General features: G+C 48.4%; 1 protein-coding gene across 2 annotated transcripts in view; it reads right to left on the bottom strand.

Annotated features, from left to right (window-relative positions):
* RBM45 (RNA binding motif protein 45) overlaps positions 1-16,698 on the bottom strand; it is a 431,040-nt gene that overhangs the window by 114,191 nt on the left and 300,151 nt on the right. For both annotated transcript variants that reach the window (XM_085645219.1, XM_085645220.1), the window contains exon 9: positions 15,015-15,181. In XM_085645219.1, coding sequence (XP_085501345.1) covers positions 15,015-15,181 — 167 coding nt within the window. The remainder of the gene's footprint in view (positions 1-15,014; positions 15,182-16,698) is intronic.

Genomic DNA, 16,698 nt, shown 5'->3' on the forward strand with positions numbered 1-16,698 from the left:
CCACCTTTGGCCCGAATCGATGTTCCTGGTTAAAGGGATGGTTAAGGATGGAGGCTTGTACTTCTGGTTTAAACCCAGATACCCTTAACCAAGCATGGCAACGGAGAAGGACGCTGGAGTTGATGGCCCTGGAGGCTGTGTCTGCTGCATCTAGGGCACAACGTATGGAGGTGTTTGTGATTGTTTTACCCTCTTGAATTAATTCGTTGGCCATACTTTTGTATTTTTCAGGGAGATGGTGCATTATGCTTTCCAATTCGTCATAATGAGCCCAGTCATATCTAGCCAGCAGTGCCTGAGTTTGCTATATGCCATATGTTGGCGGCCTGGGATGCTGTGCGTTTGCCTGATGCATCTAGCAGTTTTGACTCCTTGTCAGGTGGTGGTGCATCACCTGACGCTTGTGAATTTGCCCTTTTACGTGCCGTAGATACCACTAAGGAATCTAGTGGCGCTGGTCCTTTGATGTAAGAGGGATCTGAGGGAGCAGGTTTGTATTTCTTTTCAATATGTGGGTTAAGGACCCTGGCTCTAACTGGGTCTTTAAAATCTTCAGCCGCATGGTTTACCACCCCTTTGAGCATGGGCAGTATGGAGGTGGACCTATGAAGTATCAAATGTGTCTAGGAGGAAATCTTCCTCCACAGGGTCATTATGCAAGTCCACCCCGTGATAATGTGCTGCCCTTTGCAGAAGATGGTTGAATCCTAATGAATCTTCTGTTGGAGATGGTCTAGAAGGGTAAATATCGTCTTGTGGGACGTTGGGAATATCTGGTACATTGTAATCGTCCCATGGATCTGGAGATCCTGTAGGGGTGGGGTCCTGTGGCACATCCCCTGTATCATCATATGGGTCCCCCTGATCATCGTCTGGAGATGGGGGTAGGAGAACAATTAGGTGGGGGTGGAGAGGGCGGAGGTGGTGAAGGAGGTGGAGGGGGAGGGGAAGGTATTCTGAACGGAGAGGTAGCAGAGTCCTTCCTCTTTGGAGGTGGAGCAGGCTTCTCCAAATGTCTCTTTTTGGTAGAGAGTGTCAAATGTCCAGTTTTTGGATCCTTGGTGAGAGTTTTTTGCAAGGGATCCGGTGTAAATAGCTCTGGTGAGGTAATTTGGTCCGTCGGCACCGAAGGCGGCGGGGCCGATGACTTTTTAGGTTTTTTTAAGTGCCGGTTTGATGTTTAGAACCCGGCTTGGGACCCTCCGGTCTCTTGGTCGGCGCCGAGATGGGCTTCCGCTTGGAAGTGTCGGTGCCGGTGGCCTCTTGTGGTTTGGTCGGCACCGAAGATGGCGTCAGTGCCAAAGAGCTGGGTTTCGACCCAGAGGGCTTCGGTGCAGAGCTCGGTGTCGAGGTGGAGGCCGGTTTCTTTTTTGATGCCGAAGTGTTTCTCGGCACCGCTGGTAGGCTGGCTCGAGCCCGAGCCGCCGGAAGGCTTTCTTGGCTTCTTCACCGGGCCCAAAGGTGGGGTGTGTGAAGCAGTGTCTCTGGTCTAGCCTAGGCTCGGAGGCGAAGGCGTGACCGAAGCCTTTTTGGGTGTCAGCGCGGGTGTGGGGAGGGGGGGGATGTCCTCCACATCTGACTCGTCGGCCTCGGAAGCACGAACGAGGTCCTCTTCGGTGCGATGATGTTCCGGATCGTCGATGTCGTCTCCAAAGATGTCGACTGGAATGGACGTCGAGGAGTGTGCCATGTTCCTTCTGGCTCTTCGGTCCCGAATAGTCTTTTTGGATCGGAAAGGCTTACAGGCCGGACAGTCTCGGGCCTCGTGTTCAGGGGAGAGGCAGAGGTTGCATACCTCATGAAGATCGGTGTGGGGAAATTTGGACCCACATCGAGGGCTCTTTTTAAATGGAGTCCTTTCCATGAGCCGGGACCGGAGCCTGGGTAGGCCCGAAGGCTGGTGTCGACGACTGGAACCGAAGGTTTGTGTCGATGAGCACGTTGATTGAAGAGATCGTAATCGAAACAATAAAGCGATGAGGGTGAGGATTGCGAGTGGATCGTCGAACTGGAAGCTGTTCGGAACCGGAGCGCGAAGATTACATCCGAGCCCGATGGCGGAAAAAAACAATCTGAGGATGGAGCCGAAGCCCATGCGCAATACGATCCATAGGAGGAGTCACCGACCTCGTGACTTCCAAAGACTTTCCAAGAGGAAAAACAAACTGCAAACATCCGGGCCCAACACCAGATGGCGATCTATGCAAACGTGTGTAATCTGCAGCTCATATGCCTCAACATCTATTTACAATAGGAGATTTAAAGAGAGAAGGTTGGTCTGGCAGCTGCAAAAAAGCAGACAGAGGAGAAAGATAACCCTTAAGAGTTCCCAAAGCAGAGCCCTGCTGGGCAAGGGTCAGAATGAATACACGAACAGTAGAAAGTAAAGCAGAAAGAGGGTCAAAAGACCTTTCTGTACAGTATAATACAGATTTCTGCCAACAGCAGGCGTATACCAACTTAGTGGAGGGCTGTCTGGCCGCAAGAACAACATTACAGACTTCGGGAGGAAGGTCAAAAGACACCAACTGCCACCGGCCAATCTCCATGCATGGAGGCGCAGATTTGACAGGTTCGGATGGAGAAGCCTCCCCTGCTGCTGCGATAGAAGATCCTCCCGAAGGGGCAGCCTGATCGGAGGATCGACACATCTGCTCAGAAGCTCTGGATACCAGACTCTCCTTGCCCAGTCCGGTGCCACAAGGATGACTTGGGTCAGGTCGCTCTTCAGAACCCTGGGCAGGAGTGGTATAGGCGGTAAGGCGTACAGCAGGCCTGAGCTCAACTCGCGACGAAACGCATCGCAGAGCGATAGCCGCCTTGGAAACTGCAGCGTGCAGTACTTCTGACATTGCGCGTTCTCTTTGTCGGAGAACAAATATAACCAAGGTTCTCTCCACTGCTGAAAGAGACCTTGCACCACCTCCGACTGGAGACGCCATTCATGATCCGCTAGGCATCAACGGCTGAGATAGTCTGCTCTGGCTTTCAGAGAACCCGCCAGGTGTTGAACCACCAGGGTTATGCCCGGATGTTCCAGCCACGTCCAGAGATGCAGGGCCTCTCGACAAAGGGTCCATGACCCCACCCCGCCTTGCTTGTTGCAGTACCACATGACAGTGGTGTTGTCCGTGAACCCCTGCACCAAGTTCCCCTTGACAGAAGGAAGAAATGCTTTCAAAGCAAAGCGAATCACCCAGAGCTCCAACACGTTTATGTGACGCCCCGTCTCCACCAGAGACCAGTGACCCCTGATCTCCATCTCTCCCAAGTGGCCCCCCCATCCAAGAAGTGACCCATTCGTCACAATTGTGAAATCCGGTTGGGGAAGGGAGTGAGGTCTGCCTTTGACCCAATTTTGGTTCGTTAACCACCTCTGCAGATCCTTTGCAGTTCCTTCCGACATCTGAACCAAGTCACTGAGATTTCCCCGATGCTGTGCTCATTGGAACTTCAAGTCCCACTGCAGAGCCTGCATACGCCATCTTGTGTGTCTTACCAACAGGATGCAGGAGGTCATGAGGCCCAACAGCCTCATGAGTCAACTTCACCGAAATCCAGGATAGACGCAGAAATATCAGAATCATTACCTCAATATCCTGGACTCGCTGCTCGGGAGGATAAGCCAGAAACTGCACTCCAGAACAGCTCAGATGAAAGGGAGAGTCTGAAAAGGAGTCGGGTGTGACTGCGGCACGTTTATAGAGGACCCCAGCAAATGCAGGTGGTCCACCGTAGTCTGAAGGTGGGAGACTACTGCCTGGGGCGAGGATGCCTTCAACAGCCAGTCGTCGAGGTAGGGGAAGACAAACCCCTAACCTGCGCAGATGAGCTGCAACCACCGCCATCACCTTGTCGAACACCGGAAGGGCACTTGTAAGGCCGAAGGGGAGCACGGTAAACTGAAAGTGCTTGTTACCTACCTTGAACCGTAGGTAAGGTCTGTGGCCCGGCAGGATGGGAATGTGAAAATAGGCATCCTGCAGGTCCAACGCCACCATCCAGTCTCCTCGGTCTAGGGCAGACAAGACGTGAACCAATGTGAGCATTTTGAATTTCTCCTTTTTTGGAAGGGCTTGACGGTCCTAAGATCCAAAATGGGCCGAAGACCCTTGTTCTTCGGAATCACAAATTAGTGGGAACAACCACTGCCTACTTCTGAAACTGGAACCTTTCTATAGCTCATTTGGCTAAAAGAGCCATAACTGCCTCTTGGAGCAGTTTTAATAGATCCTCCGCCAGCTGTTCCTGACTTGGTAGAATAGTAGGAGGAAAAGAAAAGAGAATATAGCCCTCCTGGACTATCTGCAACACCCACTTGTCTGTTATAGATCACCAGCGGGGGAGATGATGAATTCTCCCCCCCCACTGGATTAGTGTGGTCCTGCAGAATCAGCCCAGGAGTGCTTGGAGGCTGCGGCTGCTGGGGGCAGTGTGGCAGACAACTTCTGACCTCCATTCCGAAGATGGAATGTACCACGTCCACCTGCAGCATGGAAGTCTGTGCGGGACGGTGGCTAGGATAGGGCTGTCGTGGCTGGAAACCCCTTCCGTTGCCGCGAAAGGATGACTGGCCACGAGGAGTAGAGGAGAAGCCTAAGGATCTAGCCGTAGCTCGAGAGTTCTTGAACCTGATCAGGTTCCATCGAAGGGCATGTCCATCAAATTGGCTTGGACAGCCCCTGAGAAGCCAGTTGTACGAAGCTAGGCGTGGCACCTCAAGGCCACTGTCGATGAAATAGACCTGCCCAGCGAATCGGTCGTATCCAAACCACACCGAATGGATTATTTTGTTTCATCTCTCCGTCCTTAACAGCCTGGGAGGCACAGCGTGTGCCTCCTCCGGGATCTGTGGCAGCACGTGCGCAACCATCTACCAAAGGAAATGGGAGAAAAGGCCCAATAAGCATACAGTATTCACCCACCACAATACTAGACTGGAAGAAGAAAACAACCTCTTTCCTAAAGAGTCCAGTCTCTTGGATTCCCTATTCGGAGGGGCAGAAGGGAATGCACCCTGGGAAATAGAGGGCTGCACCACCAAACTTTGGGGGTGGGGTATTGGCTGAGGAACTTCGGATCACCCGGTGCTGGGCAATGGCGGCGTGCAATCGTCCTGTTCACAAGAGCCCCTGTGCTAGGTTTAAACCAAGTTACTAGTAGGACATCTGTAAGTGCCTCATTAAAGGGCCAAAGGGGTTCAGAGGTGGAAGCCCCAGGTTGAAGCACTTCGGTCAGGAGATTAGTCCTGACCTGCACTGAGGGTAACTCCAGTCCAAGGACCTCAGCTGCCCTCTTAACCACCATAGCATAGGACGGCCCCCTCCTCCGTAGCCACTGTAGGTGGAGAGCATGCCAGAGTCAGGGGAAGTATCCAGACCAATGGCTTCCCCAACTTCCCCTTACCAGTCCAATGTCTCCACAGACATCCTGGTTCTCTAGAGGGTGTCCAGACTCCTCCCATTCCTCTCCTGAGCCTAGCATGTCCACAAAGTGCTCAGGCGACAACATAGAACCCCTGGGTTCTGCTGACGTCTGAATCGGCGTCGTACGACACCGTTCCAGCTCTGTGTCAGAGGATGGGGCTTGCGCCGACAGCCGCCGGCGACGCCGCTGGCACAGACTTCGGGTTCGATGTTGGGGAAGGTCGAGTTGGTACGACCGGCATCAAACCAGATCAGAGATCGGACCCCTGAGGCCCCACCAGCACAATGGCCGAAGCAGACTTTGTCGAACCCGATGGGGCGAATTCCGACCCCGCGGGGCCAGAGGACTCACCAACGGGGTCGTTCTGCTCAAATACTTGGCGCATGGCCTCGTAAAATTCCTTAATCAGAGCCGGAGTCGCTCCCGGAAATAGAGGGAGGCGCGAAGTAGACTCTGGCTACAGCTCTGCAGAACTGTGCCTAGAGCGTCGGTGCTACTTACCTCTCTCAACTACAGACACCAGTTGTGGTGAAGTCGAAGTCCACTTGGACTTCTTCTTGTGCCTCTTCCCGAAGTGTCCAGATGACCTTGAATGTGAAGAGGACTTACTGCTCCGAGAGCTATCCCGCGACCTCATCTTTGAACTGGATCGTGACCACCTCGGAGTCTCGCTCAATGGTGTCGACTGCTGGGCCGCGAGCAACTTCAATGCCTGCTCCCTCAAGGTCTTCGGAGCCATCGCCCGGCAGTCTGAACACACCTTCGAATCGTGGTCGTGTTCAAGACACCATAGACAAACGCCGTGGGGATCAGTAACTGACATCGTGCAGGAACAAGTCCCGCACAGTTTAAAACTTTTCTTCATACCAGACATCCCTCACACACAAAGTCTTCAAAACTTTTGAAAAAGTCGCGAAAAAGCCTGCCAAAAAGCGGCAGAGGGGTAGCTCTTCACGGATCGATGCTGAACTAGTGCAGAAAGAAGTGAACGGATGTCCACGCGCCTGGATTGCACCTATGTAGGCACCGCGACGTTATAACCGATACTACCGACGTCATTGACAACACACAGAGCTGAATGGAGCCACCCGACGTCATGCGCAAGGGGAATTGCTCAGCAAAAGTTTCCGGATCCAGCCTGACGCATGGGAAATTCAAAGGTAAGGAATCTGCAGCTAGAAGTCTTACAGATGTTACAGGTAAGTAACTTGTTTTCTTACTCCTGTATTGGAACTTTCATAGATTCACATGCATTAATCAGAGTAGCTAGCAGTTAGGGAGCACATTTTTTGTTCTTATCGTCTTTAACAACCGTACATAATGTACAGGAAGAAGATAGAAAAAAGAAACCATTTCTTCAATTTTGGTCTTTGCGAAATATTAAGACTACATTAAGCCTAATCCTACAGAAAACAGAAAAAAAGCAAGAAAACAAAAAGGCATCATCGAAGCTTCGATGCAGACTATTCAGTCAGAAACCATACATTTATCAAAGAATGTGAGAGGATTTAGGAAAGAAAAGAAAGGAGGGATGAGAGGGAAAGCTCACCACTAATGAAACAGGTTCTTCAGGACTGCTTGGCCCACTGCAGTATCACTGCGCGTTGAAGAATCCAAGCAGTAATGTCTGGTAAAAGTATGGATGCTCTTCCAGGTAGCCGCTCTGCAGATATCCCGGATAGGCACCCCAGCAAAGAGGGCTGTAGAAGAGACATCCCCCGTAGAGAGACCACGAACCTTTCCCTGTACGAGTTTCCCAGCCAATTGATGACAGTATCGGATAGAGCTGAAAATACAATGTGCAATACCTTACTTAGATAGGGGAAAACCCTTACGAGGAGCACTAAAAGGCACAAAGAGCTGAGGTGACTTTCTGAAGTGTTTAGTTCTTTTGAAGTTAAAAAAAAAAACACTGAAAGTCCAGAGAATGAAGTGATTTCTCAGACGAGGTCGTAGGCTGAGGGGAAAAAAGGCTTGAGAACCAGAGGTTCTTACAGATGAAAGTCCGAAGGCACCTATGGGATGAATTTGGGGTTAGTACGAAGAACCACTATCATTTTTGGACTGAAGAAAAGGTTCCTGAATAGTGAACACCAGCAATTAGCCAACTCTTCTGCAGATGTTAGTGCCAAAAGAAGAGCCACCTTCCAAGAAAGGAATTTTAACTCTGCTTTATAGATAGGCTTGAAAGGATGTTTCAAGAGCTGAGCCAAGACCATATTAAGGTGCCAGAGTGGAGGAGGTGGTTTGATCGGAGGAAAAACCCCCTTCATAGATTGTTTTATTATCCTTGCTGACCATAGAGAAGGGCCTGAAGATGTTCTTCTGAAACAAGAGATGGATGCCTGAGCTAAACCAGCTTTGGCCAAGGAAAGGATGTAAGAAAGAATCTCCGGAGCCAAGGAAGAGAAAGGGTGAACTCCCGATTTTTGACACCAGAGACAGAACCTCTTCCACTTCATTTGGTGTGTCTTGTTCGTACTCGGAGCACAAGCCTGGGAAAGGATGTCTTTACTCTATGTGGACAGATTAAGGTCGAGAAACTCTGTGCTCAGGAGCCATGCCGATAATTGAAGGGATTTGGGATCCGGATGCAGCACTTGGCCCTGGGAAATAGTCAGCAATGATGGGATAGGATCCAAGGGAATCGGTTGATCCACTGACAGAAGAAAAAGCTCTGTGTACCAGCACTGGAGAGGAAAGGACGGTGCTATGAGGATAATTTTGCAGGGTTCTGCCTTTAACTTCCCGAGAAGCCTCAGGAGAAGAGGAATGGCAGAAGGGGGGGGGGGGGGGGGGGGAGGCTGACAAAGGCACCTGTCCATGCCATCGAAAACGCACGCCCCCAGGATCCCAAAAAGTGATGCCAGCTTGCGAAGTACAGGCATTTCTTGTTCTCCGGTGTCGCAAACAGATCTATGGACGGTCTGCCCCATAGACAGAAGATGTTGTCCAGTGTCCTCTGATCCAGCTCCCACTCGTGGCTGACTGCCTTTAGTCTGCTTAGTGTATCTGCTGTCTCGTTCAGATTCCCTGGAAGATACTTGGCTTTCAGTAAAACCCCATGTAGGATCACCCATTCCCAGATACGTTGAGCTTCCATAGACAACAGAAGGGATCTCGTGCCACCCTGTTTGTTGACGTAATGCATGGCCGTAGTATTGTCTGTTCTGATCAGGACGATGAATTTTTTTTATTCCTGGACGAAACGCCTGTAGGGCTAGGCAAATCGCTCTCAACTCCAGCAAACATATGTGCAAAAGATGATGCTGTTGCCATCCACCACTTATTTGGAGGTCCTACAAGACCGCTCCTAAACCCTCTAGAGACACATCTGTTGTAATTATCGGAGGAGCTGGAGTGAGCAGAAAAGAGACCCTGAGAAATGTTCGCCTTGTGAATCCATGAAGTGGCTTGTCTCATTGGCAAAGTTACCGTGATCATGTTCTCGAAAGATCCTTTCACCTGACGCCACTGTAAGTCCAGTTGCTCCTAAAGAGGACGCATTCGTAGCCTGCAGTGGGTTATCAGAGGAATGCAGCATTAATTTTGCTGGTCTTAGTAGTAATGGAAATGCTGTGTTCAGGGACGTGTCCAAAATGGCTCCCAGAAAATGGCGTTCTTGGAAGGACGCAAGCTTGACTTTTCCCTGTTGGAGGGCAAGACCTAGACCTTTGAACAGCTTTGTACGGGCTGTCACAGAATTCCTGGCTCTTGCTTCGGAATAGGTTTTTATCAACCACTCGTCTAGTTAGGGAAACATCTGGTGCTGTTGCCTTCTGAGGAAGGCCGCTACTGGAGCCAGAATTTTCGTAAAGATACTTCGTGCCGATCTGAGGCCGAAAGGGACTTTGAAATGAAAGTGGCTCTTGGCTACTGTAACGCGAAGGAACGTCCTGTGCGATGGATGAATAGGGACGTGAAGATATTCGTCCTCTAGGTCTAAAGACTCTAGGTCTAAAGTTGCCATGAAATCTACCGAATTCAGAAGTCGAAGTATGTCCTGTAAGGAGATCATTCGAAACGACTGCTTGATGAGATAGGTATTGAGCTCGCTCAGATCTAGAATAGGGCGCCACTTTGACAGTCTTTCGAACCAGAAAGAACCGGGAGTAGAATCCTCTTCCTCTTTGAGGTAACGGGACCGGTTCTATAGCCCCTTCTGTAAAAATGTTTGGACTTCTAGGTGCAGGAAACGTAGATGTTTTGTCATGTGAATTCGAAGAGAGGTGTTTGGAGGAGGATGGACAAATTCCAACATATGGCCAAATTGAACTAGGTTGAGCACCCATCGATCTGTTGTGATTTGTTGCCAATTTTGGAAGCACAAAGAAATCCTTCCCCCTACAGGTGTTTGATGTCGGGAAGGAACAGTAGTCAGAGCCTGCAAGCTGCTTTTGACGTCTTAAGGAATCCTTCCCCTGACGTTCTGCTCTGCCTCTGGGCACCGATTTAGAATAGGCTGCAGATTGACCTCTACCCCTTGCTCCTCGAAAAAGAACTTTGCGGTATTGAAGCGTCCCCGACTTCGCCGTGTCCATGTCATTTTATATGTCTTGGAGAGCGTCAGCCAAATATTTTCCGAAGAGAGCTTCTCCATCACATGGAAGAGCGAGTATTTTGTTCTCCGAAGAGGACCTCTCCCCTTCTTGGAGGATCTTTTTTGCCTCAGTCAGCTGGCCGAGGTAGAGAGATAAAATCACACCACATCTGCCGGTCGTAGCGGCCCAGAATATCTAAAGCGTTAGCTGCTTTGACCACTGAGCCTGACAAAGAGGAGAATCTCTTGCCTGCATTGTCCAGGCGTCTGCCTTCCTTGTCCGGAGGCATAGTGAGAGGAGCTGCCGGATTCTTTGACTTCCGCCACGCTGCCTGCGATATAGCAGAGTACGGTTTCGGATGATTCACCAGGCAAGCCAGGCTATCTTCAAGAGCCTTATATTTCTCCTCCAATCGTGGAAGCACCAGGACCACCATGGCCGGGGTCTTCATGACCTTAAGACCCTCCTCCCATACATAACTGACCATGAGAATGGCTTGCACCGTATTCTTAAAGGGCTCCCTAAAGTCATAAACATTCTGTCTGCAAACAAGGCATAGGCAGATTAAACCTCTTGACCACCCTTTCTAGCAGATTGTGGAAACCACCTATGTCCCCCGGCGGAGAATCCACCGGAACTGGTGAAGTGGAAGGAGTGGGGATAATATAATCATCCCACTCCCTATGCGGGTCTGGAAGATCTGTGTCTCCTTGATCATCATCAAGGTATCTTGGTGCTGGACAAAATTGGTCTATTTGCAGTGGTGGTGGTGGCACCTGGGGGTGGAAGGCACTGAGGGTGGCCTTGTGGGAACTGATCCCTGTTCCGGAATCGAAGATGGTGTTGGAAATCTTCTCTTGTAGTCCAACAGCATATATTGCAAGTCCAAAATCAAAGAGGACAGCATACAGACTACCTCCTCTTGATATTCCGTATGGTAGTCCTGGGGAGGATCAATGTTCTGATCCCCTTCAAATCCTTCATCAGAATAGTCCGCCTTGCACTTTACGTGCAGCTCTGAAGGGCTATGGGCACAACCGAAAGGTCCTTCCTTGTATGAATCTTCCTCTTCCAGGAGGTGAGAAGGTAGTAGAGGAGTCACCTTGCTAGGGAAAGTGATCTCAGGAGCTACCCGACGCTTCCTGACTTTTTCCTCGGACATTTTCACTCCAGTCGACGAGGTCATCGACGATGTTGATAATGCTATTGATGGTGCTGTCGTCAATACAGTCGCTGTTGCTTTCTTCGTTGCAGTTTGTCTGTCAACAACGATAGCATTGTCTTCACTGCCGTCATAGCCTCCGTCGATGGATCCGGAACCATGGTTTGATACCAGAGAAGCTCTCGGCGACGATCCAGTCGTCGGATCTGTTGTAAGCTGAGGAGACTGGCCTTTGTCACTCCGCGATGTCGATGACTGTTTCTACGTGGACTGCTTCTCAGACAGTGGAAAATTTCTTTGCCCGTTTTAATTCAAGTGGAGCAGACAAGGGTTTTTTGAAAACTTTTCTTCCTTCAGGAGGAGAAGGAGGAACAGAGCTCGGACTTCCTTACTCCACTTTCTCCTGTTAAAAGTCCTTTCCTCTCCTTTTCACCTCGGTGAGGAGATTTAGTTGGACTAAGCCTGTCAGACCCATGGGAGGTCTTCTTAGAAGCTTTTTGAGGGCGCTCCTCTGAAGGAAGTAGGGTCAGATCTTCCCCTTTTCACAGATCTTCTAGAAGACGAAGCAGATGAAGCCTCATCACTGTCCTCACTAGAGATCGGCTCTCTCCTGGATTTTAACTTCTGGGGCCAGGTAGGGAGACGTCCCTCACGATCCCTCAAGGTCTTAGTGGAAAAGGTACAACATACCTTGCAATCCTTGGCTTTGTGGTCAGGATACAGGCAGTAGATACAATCCTTATGAGGGTCATCCACATAAAGCCTCTACTTAGAGCAGGTGGCACAAGCTCTAAAAAGGCCACGTTTCTCTTTGTCTGCCATGAGGAATAGAGAAAACCCAAGTAGTAGAGTAGTCTGGAAGATAATCAGTTGAAAAAAATCTCTCAAGAGTAATAGAATAAAGAATAACTGAGCAGAGCTCAGTAGAAACTCCTTAACACAACGTACGATAGAAAATCTGAGGGTCTGAGGTTCTCTTAGGAGGGTTTTAGAGGGTGAGGCTGATCTGATTGGTTGTGTGTTTTATTTGGTCTCTTTTACAAAGAGAGGTGGATATGTTACAAAACTGGAATGGGTCTAGGACTAGTTTCTAGTTTGTAAAAACTTTGCATTCCTATTTTGATATACGGGGGACTCCCATCTCAACAACGGGGAATGATTCAAGCATGTGAATCTATGCCAGTTCCAATACTGGAGTAAAGTCCTCTTTCAGAAGGTATTCAGCCTCTTGGATTTCCTATCCAGTGGTGTGGTAGGGAACACACCAGAGCTGGTCTTTGAATGGAAAGACTGGACCACAAGACTCTCAAGGGTCGGATGCTGGGTGAGCAATGGTGGGCCTCTGGAGTAGACAATAGTGGATGGAGATAGTCCTGTGTACAGGGGTGTCTGAAGGACTTGCCCCAGGTCTCAACCAGTACATCAGTGAAGGGTTCTTGGGGGCGGGATAGCCTGGGTTGAAGCATCTTTGTCAAGACATTGGTCTTGACCTTTACCGTTGGTAGCTGAAGGTTCAAGACTTCAGCCGCCCTACACACCACCTTCTTCCGTAACCACTATGGGAGGAAAGAGGAGGCCAGTGTCTGGTGAGGTGTCCAGACAACTGGCATCAGGCAGGTCTTCATACTAGGCGTCGTTGTCCGTGGATTCTGCTAGGGGGTAAGAGTAGCCATGGGGATTATTAGATCCCCTTCAGTCGGGCAACACTGCCTGGCTACGTTTCAGAGCCTGGAATCACGATGGAGTTGTGAAATGTGCCTTTTTAGAGGCACACCAGTGCAGGAGTCTGTGTCCACGGGTCCTTAAACCAACAAAATAGAGATTGACACTGAAGCTGAAATTCAAAACAACAAATGTATTCACTCACGAGTGAGACCAAGTCCATACAACACCCTCAAGTGTTCCAGGAGGCAGTGGCTTGAATACACATACCATGGTGCTTTTATACAGTGTTTTCTGCACTGGTAAGCATGTAGTTACAAATAGAAGGTACAGGCCTACACAGGAATGACTACCGACAAACATGGGCAAATGGGAAATCCCTTAGTCAGCAAAGTGGGAGGGGGAGCAGGAGTTCTTATGGCAGCACTAAGAAATTGACAGTGGAGTCTGAGACTAGATGTTCTTGCAGCTACTAACTCTTTAGCATGCATATTGCGTTTAGCCGAGTCAGGAAGTTAAATAAAATAGACAGCACAGGCAGGGAAAAAGACGAGCAGCAGAGGACAGAAGAATTTCATAGCTGACAAAATGGATGCCACAAACAAGATGGTTTCAGCTTATGCCAACAGAGATTATTTTTGATTTCCACAGAGTCAGCAGCGCTGGGAATGACGCAATTGCAACGGTCCCTGGAGGAGATTACAAAGTTGCAGCTGATCCAGATCCACCAATGGATCCTGAGCACCAGATTGGCATATATGCGTGTGCGCATGTTGTTAAGGTTGGACCTGCCGGCATAGTCCCAGTCTGAGTCCGTCCACACAAAAATGGGGCTCATGGCCTCATAAAATTCTCTAAGTTGGGTCCGGGTTGCTCCGGGAAACTCAGGGAAAAGTAAGCAGAGCAAACCCAGTGTCAGACGCAGGCTCCACAGGGATGACCTGGGATGGGGCTTGGATCTGTGGTATTGTTCCTGCACCTTGTCTGATGAATGGGACTGGCATGGAGAAGTTGAAGAGCGCTTCAACTTCTTGGACTAGTTCCTGTGGGACTTACCTTAAAAAGTCTGGGATTGCAACAATGACAGGTGCAAGCAACGCCGAGAGCGGTCTCAGGACCTCCTGTGTGAATGAGACCTGGAGCGGTGCGGAGTCACACGGCGAGCAGCCAGAAACTTCATGGCACGGATGGCATTCGAAATCATAGTACTGCAATTCGCACATGCCTTGGAGTCAGGGTCCTGTTTAAGGCACCAGACACACGAAGTAGGTGGTTGCGACCGACATTTGTCTTTGACAACCACGAGGTTCGAAACTGGTCTTTCTTTTGAGACCTACTCCAAAAACACTGGGAAAAAGGCACACTGTTCTAATTTGACAAAAACAGTCGAAAAAAATATAGTAAATCTTTTTTAAATGGCTGGGAAGCTTGTCCGGTTACCAGGTTTGGTGGAGGGTCGTGAGGATCCAGCTGAGGTTGCACACAAATCATTGACCGTCCCCCTTAACTCAACAATGTAAGATAAGCAAACCGACATAGAACAGACCAAATAGATAAATCTTTAGCGTTTAGAGCATCTGGTAGTTTTGCAACTTGGAAGCATCCCCTGCTCAAGAAGTGTGTGTATACCTTGAGGTCAAGTATTTTTTAAGTCTCAGCTATAGACAACTTCAACTGCCAGCTGGCCAGACCTATTGTTTCCACTATACAAAGGGCTTTGGATCAGCTACTTGCTCATGATTGCTCATGGTTGGATGGCTTTGTTGTCTATTTTAGTTGTCTCCTTTTGATTTAATAGATTTTCTCCCTATTCTTGTAATTGACCCTGTGAGTGCATGTACACGAATGTGAGGTGGGCAACAAAAGTGGATTGGCTTTATCTGAACAAACCGTTCAAAAATAGATGACATGGATGTGCACACACCCACTGTAGCCCTCTTTGAATCCGTTTATTCAAATATTACAAATACATTTAAAGAAGACAACTGCCATGAATGTGCATGCATTTGAAATATTTTAACAACTTCAACGATGACTGACGTGGTACACCGATCAATGGTGGCTATCTTACACAAAATAGCATTTGGAAAGCCAACAGGTTTCACTGCCAAGATCTACTGACTTGTGTAAAGAACTTGAGTAAAAACAGTGTCCCTCTTCACTTACACAGTCAGATTGCATATTACCAAGATAAATCGTTTCTTCACACAGCTTAATCTTACCAGAACAAGTCCTCCAAAACATCCAATGGTAAAGGGTGAGGATTGAAAACTATGAAAAGTCTTTCCTTTGCAATAGAATCTGGGGAAGATTTCTTTTTGATGGATGGAAGCTGCACATCAGTCTGCAGCTGGGAGCTATGCGAAGAGCTGTACCCTCGATCATAAGCCTGTGTAGATAAAATAGCATTTTTTCAGGATTTAGCATCGGAGGCTAAGGTGCATTCCGAAACAAAACAAGGAAAAATCTGGCAACAAAGAAACAGTATTGTTGCTAAAAAGATGAAAGACTGATTTAAACCCAGTGAACATGGATACATTCAGCTGTGAACTTATTCTCCTGACTACAGCAGTAGATATGGTATCTTCATGAAATGTTCTCTTCTGCTTTGTTGCGGTCAAATAATGGAAGGGCTGATCTACAGAGTGAAAAGAGCTGTAAGGTGTGTCACAGGGTGAAAAGAGCTGTAAGGTGTGTCACAGGGAAAGCCATGGAGACACCCGTCTCACATTTTTAGCAATAAAAACAAATCTTTAACCCTCTATCAACCCAACTGACAGTTTTACCTTCCTGTTCTCTCCACCAACCCCACTTGCCTCTCCTACCCATCAACACTTTCTCAGCCCTTTGTCAGACCAGTGCAGCACTGACATACAAATCATTAACTACTGCCTCAACCAAATATAAAACTGGGTGACTCGCACATCAACTACAATTGAATATGAATAAAACTGAATGCCTCATAATCAATCTGGTCCTAAAGAAGAACACCGATGTCATCATAGACAAATCTTTGGGAGGCAGGTTTGTGTACTGAGACCATAAAATGTCAAATCTCTAAGTTCCACAGGTTTAAAAAAAATCATCTCCTAAAGAGAATCAAAAGCAAGCATAAGGGCACTGGTAATCCTCTGTTTGGAAAAGGGGATACATTCTCACTGGCCTTCCAGCGATTCACTCGAACCTTTTTAAAGCAAACATCCAAACTACTGCCCGACTAAAACTAGGATGTAAGAAATGTTATCATACTATGCCCAAACTAACTGGTGTCAGAAGGATGCATCTCAAAGCGTGCAGCTGTTCTAGATCTGCATGTGTTACTTTTGAAGGCATGAAAATCAGCATGTTTACTTCACCTTTAGACTCTGCTACAAAGCAGCTTATGCTTTGTTTTGCTCCTTCTCTGGACTTCCTCCAAACATTTCAACTCAGTACTGATTGACATCAAACAATTTTCTTGCAGAGTTCAAAAACTGAAGGAATACTTATTATTAAAACACGTTACCCTACTGAAACTCCGTTCAACACCCAGCATTATACCTGATCTCTCCTAGCAAGCAAGAAGGAGAGAAAGGGGCCTGGAGTAGGCGCAAAAGGCAATATTGCACCCTTGAGGTTTGCACCTCTCCTCTTAAAGCTTGACAAGACCTAAATATAGGATATCAATATAAGCTCAGACAAAATTACGAAAGGCAAATAAGTCTATCTGCATGCGTAATTTGTTAAATGTTGCTTGTCCAGCCTGGTAGGGACAGGAGGTAATTAAAATCAAGAGAGATTTGCAAGGCAATTAAACTATTCCTGATGCTAGCCTGGGACCCGTTGTGGCCAAAATTTAGAACCAGCTGAAACATGCGGACTGCTTAGGGGTGTAGGGACATTATTTCCCACCAACACGCATACACA

This window comes from Triturus cristatus, chromosome 3_1 (assembly GCF_964204655.1).
Source record: "Triturus cristatus chromosome 3_1, aTriCri1.1, whole genome shotgun sequence".
Lineage (NCBI taxonomy): Eukaryota > Metazoa > Chordata > Amphibia > Caudata > Salamandridae > Triturus > Triturus cristatus.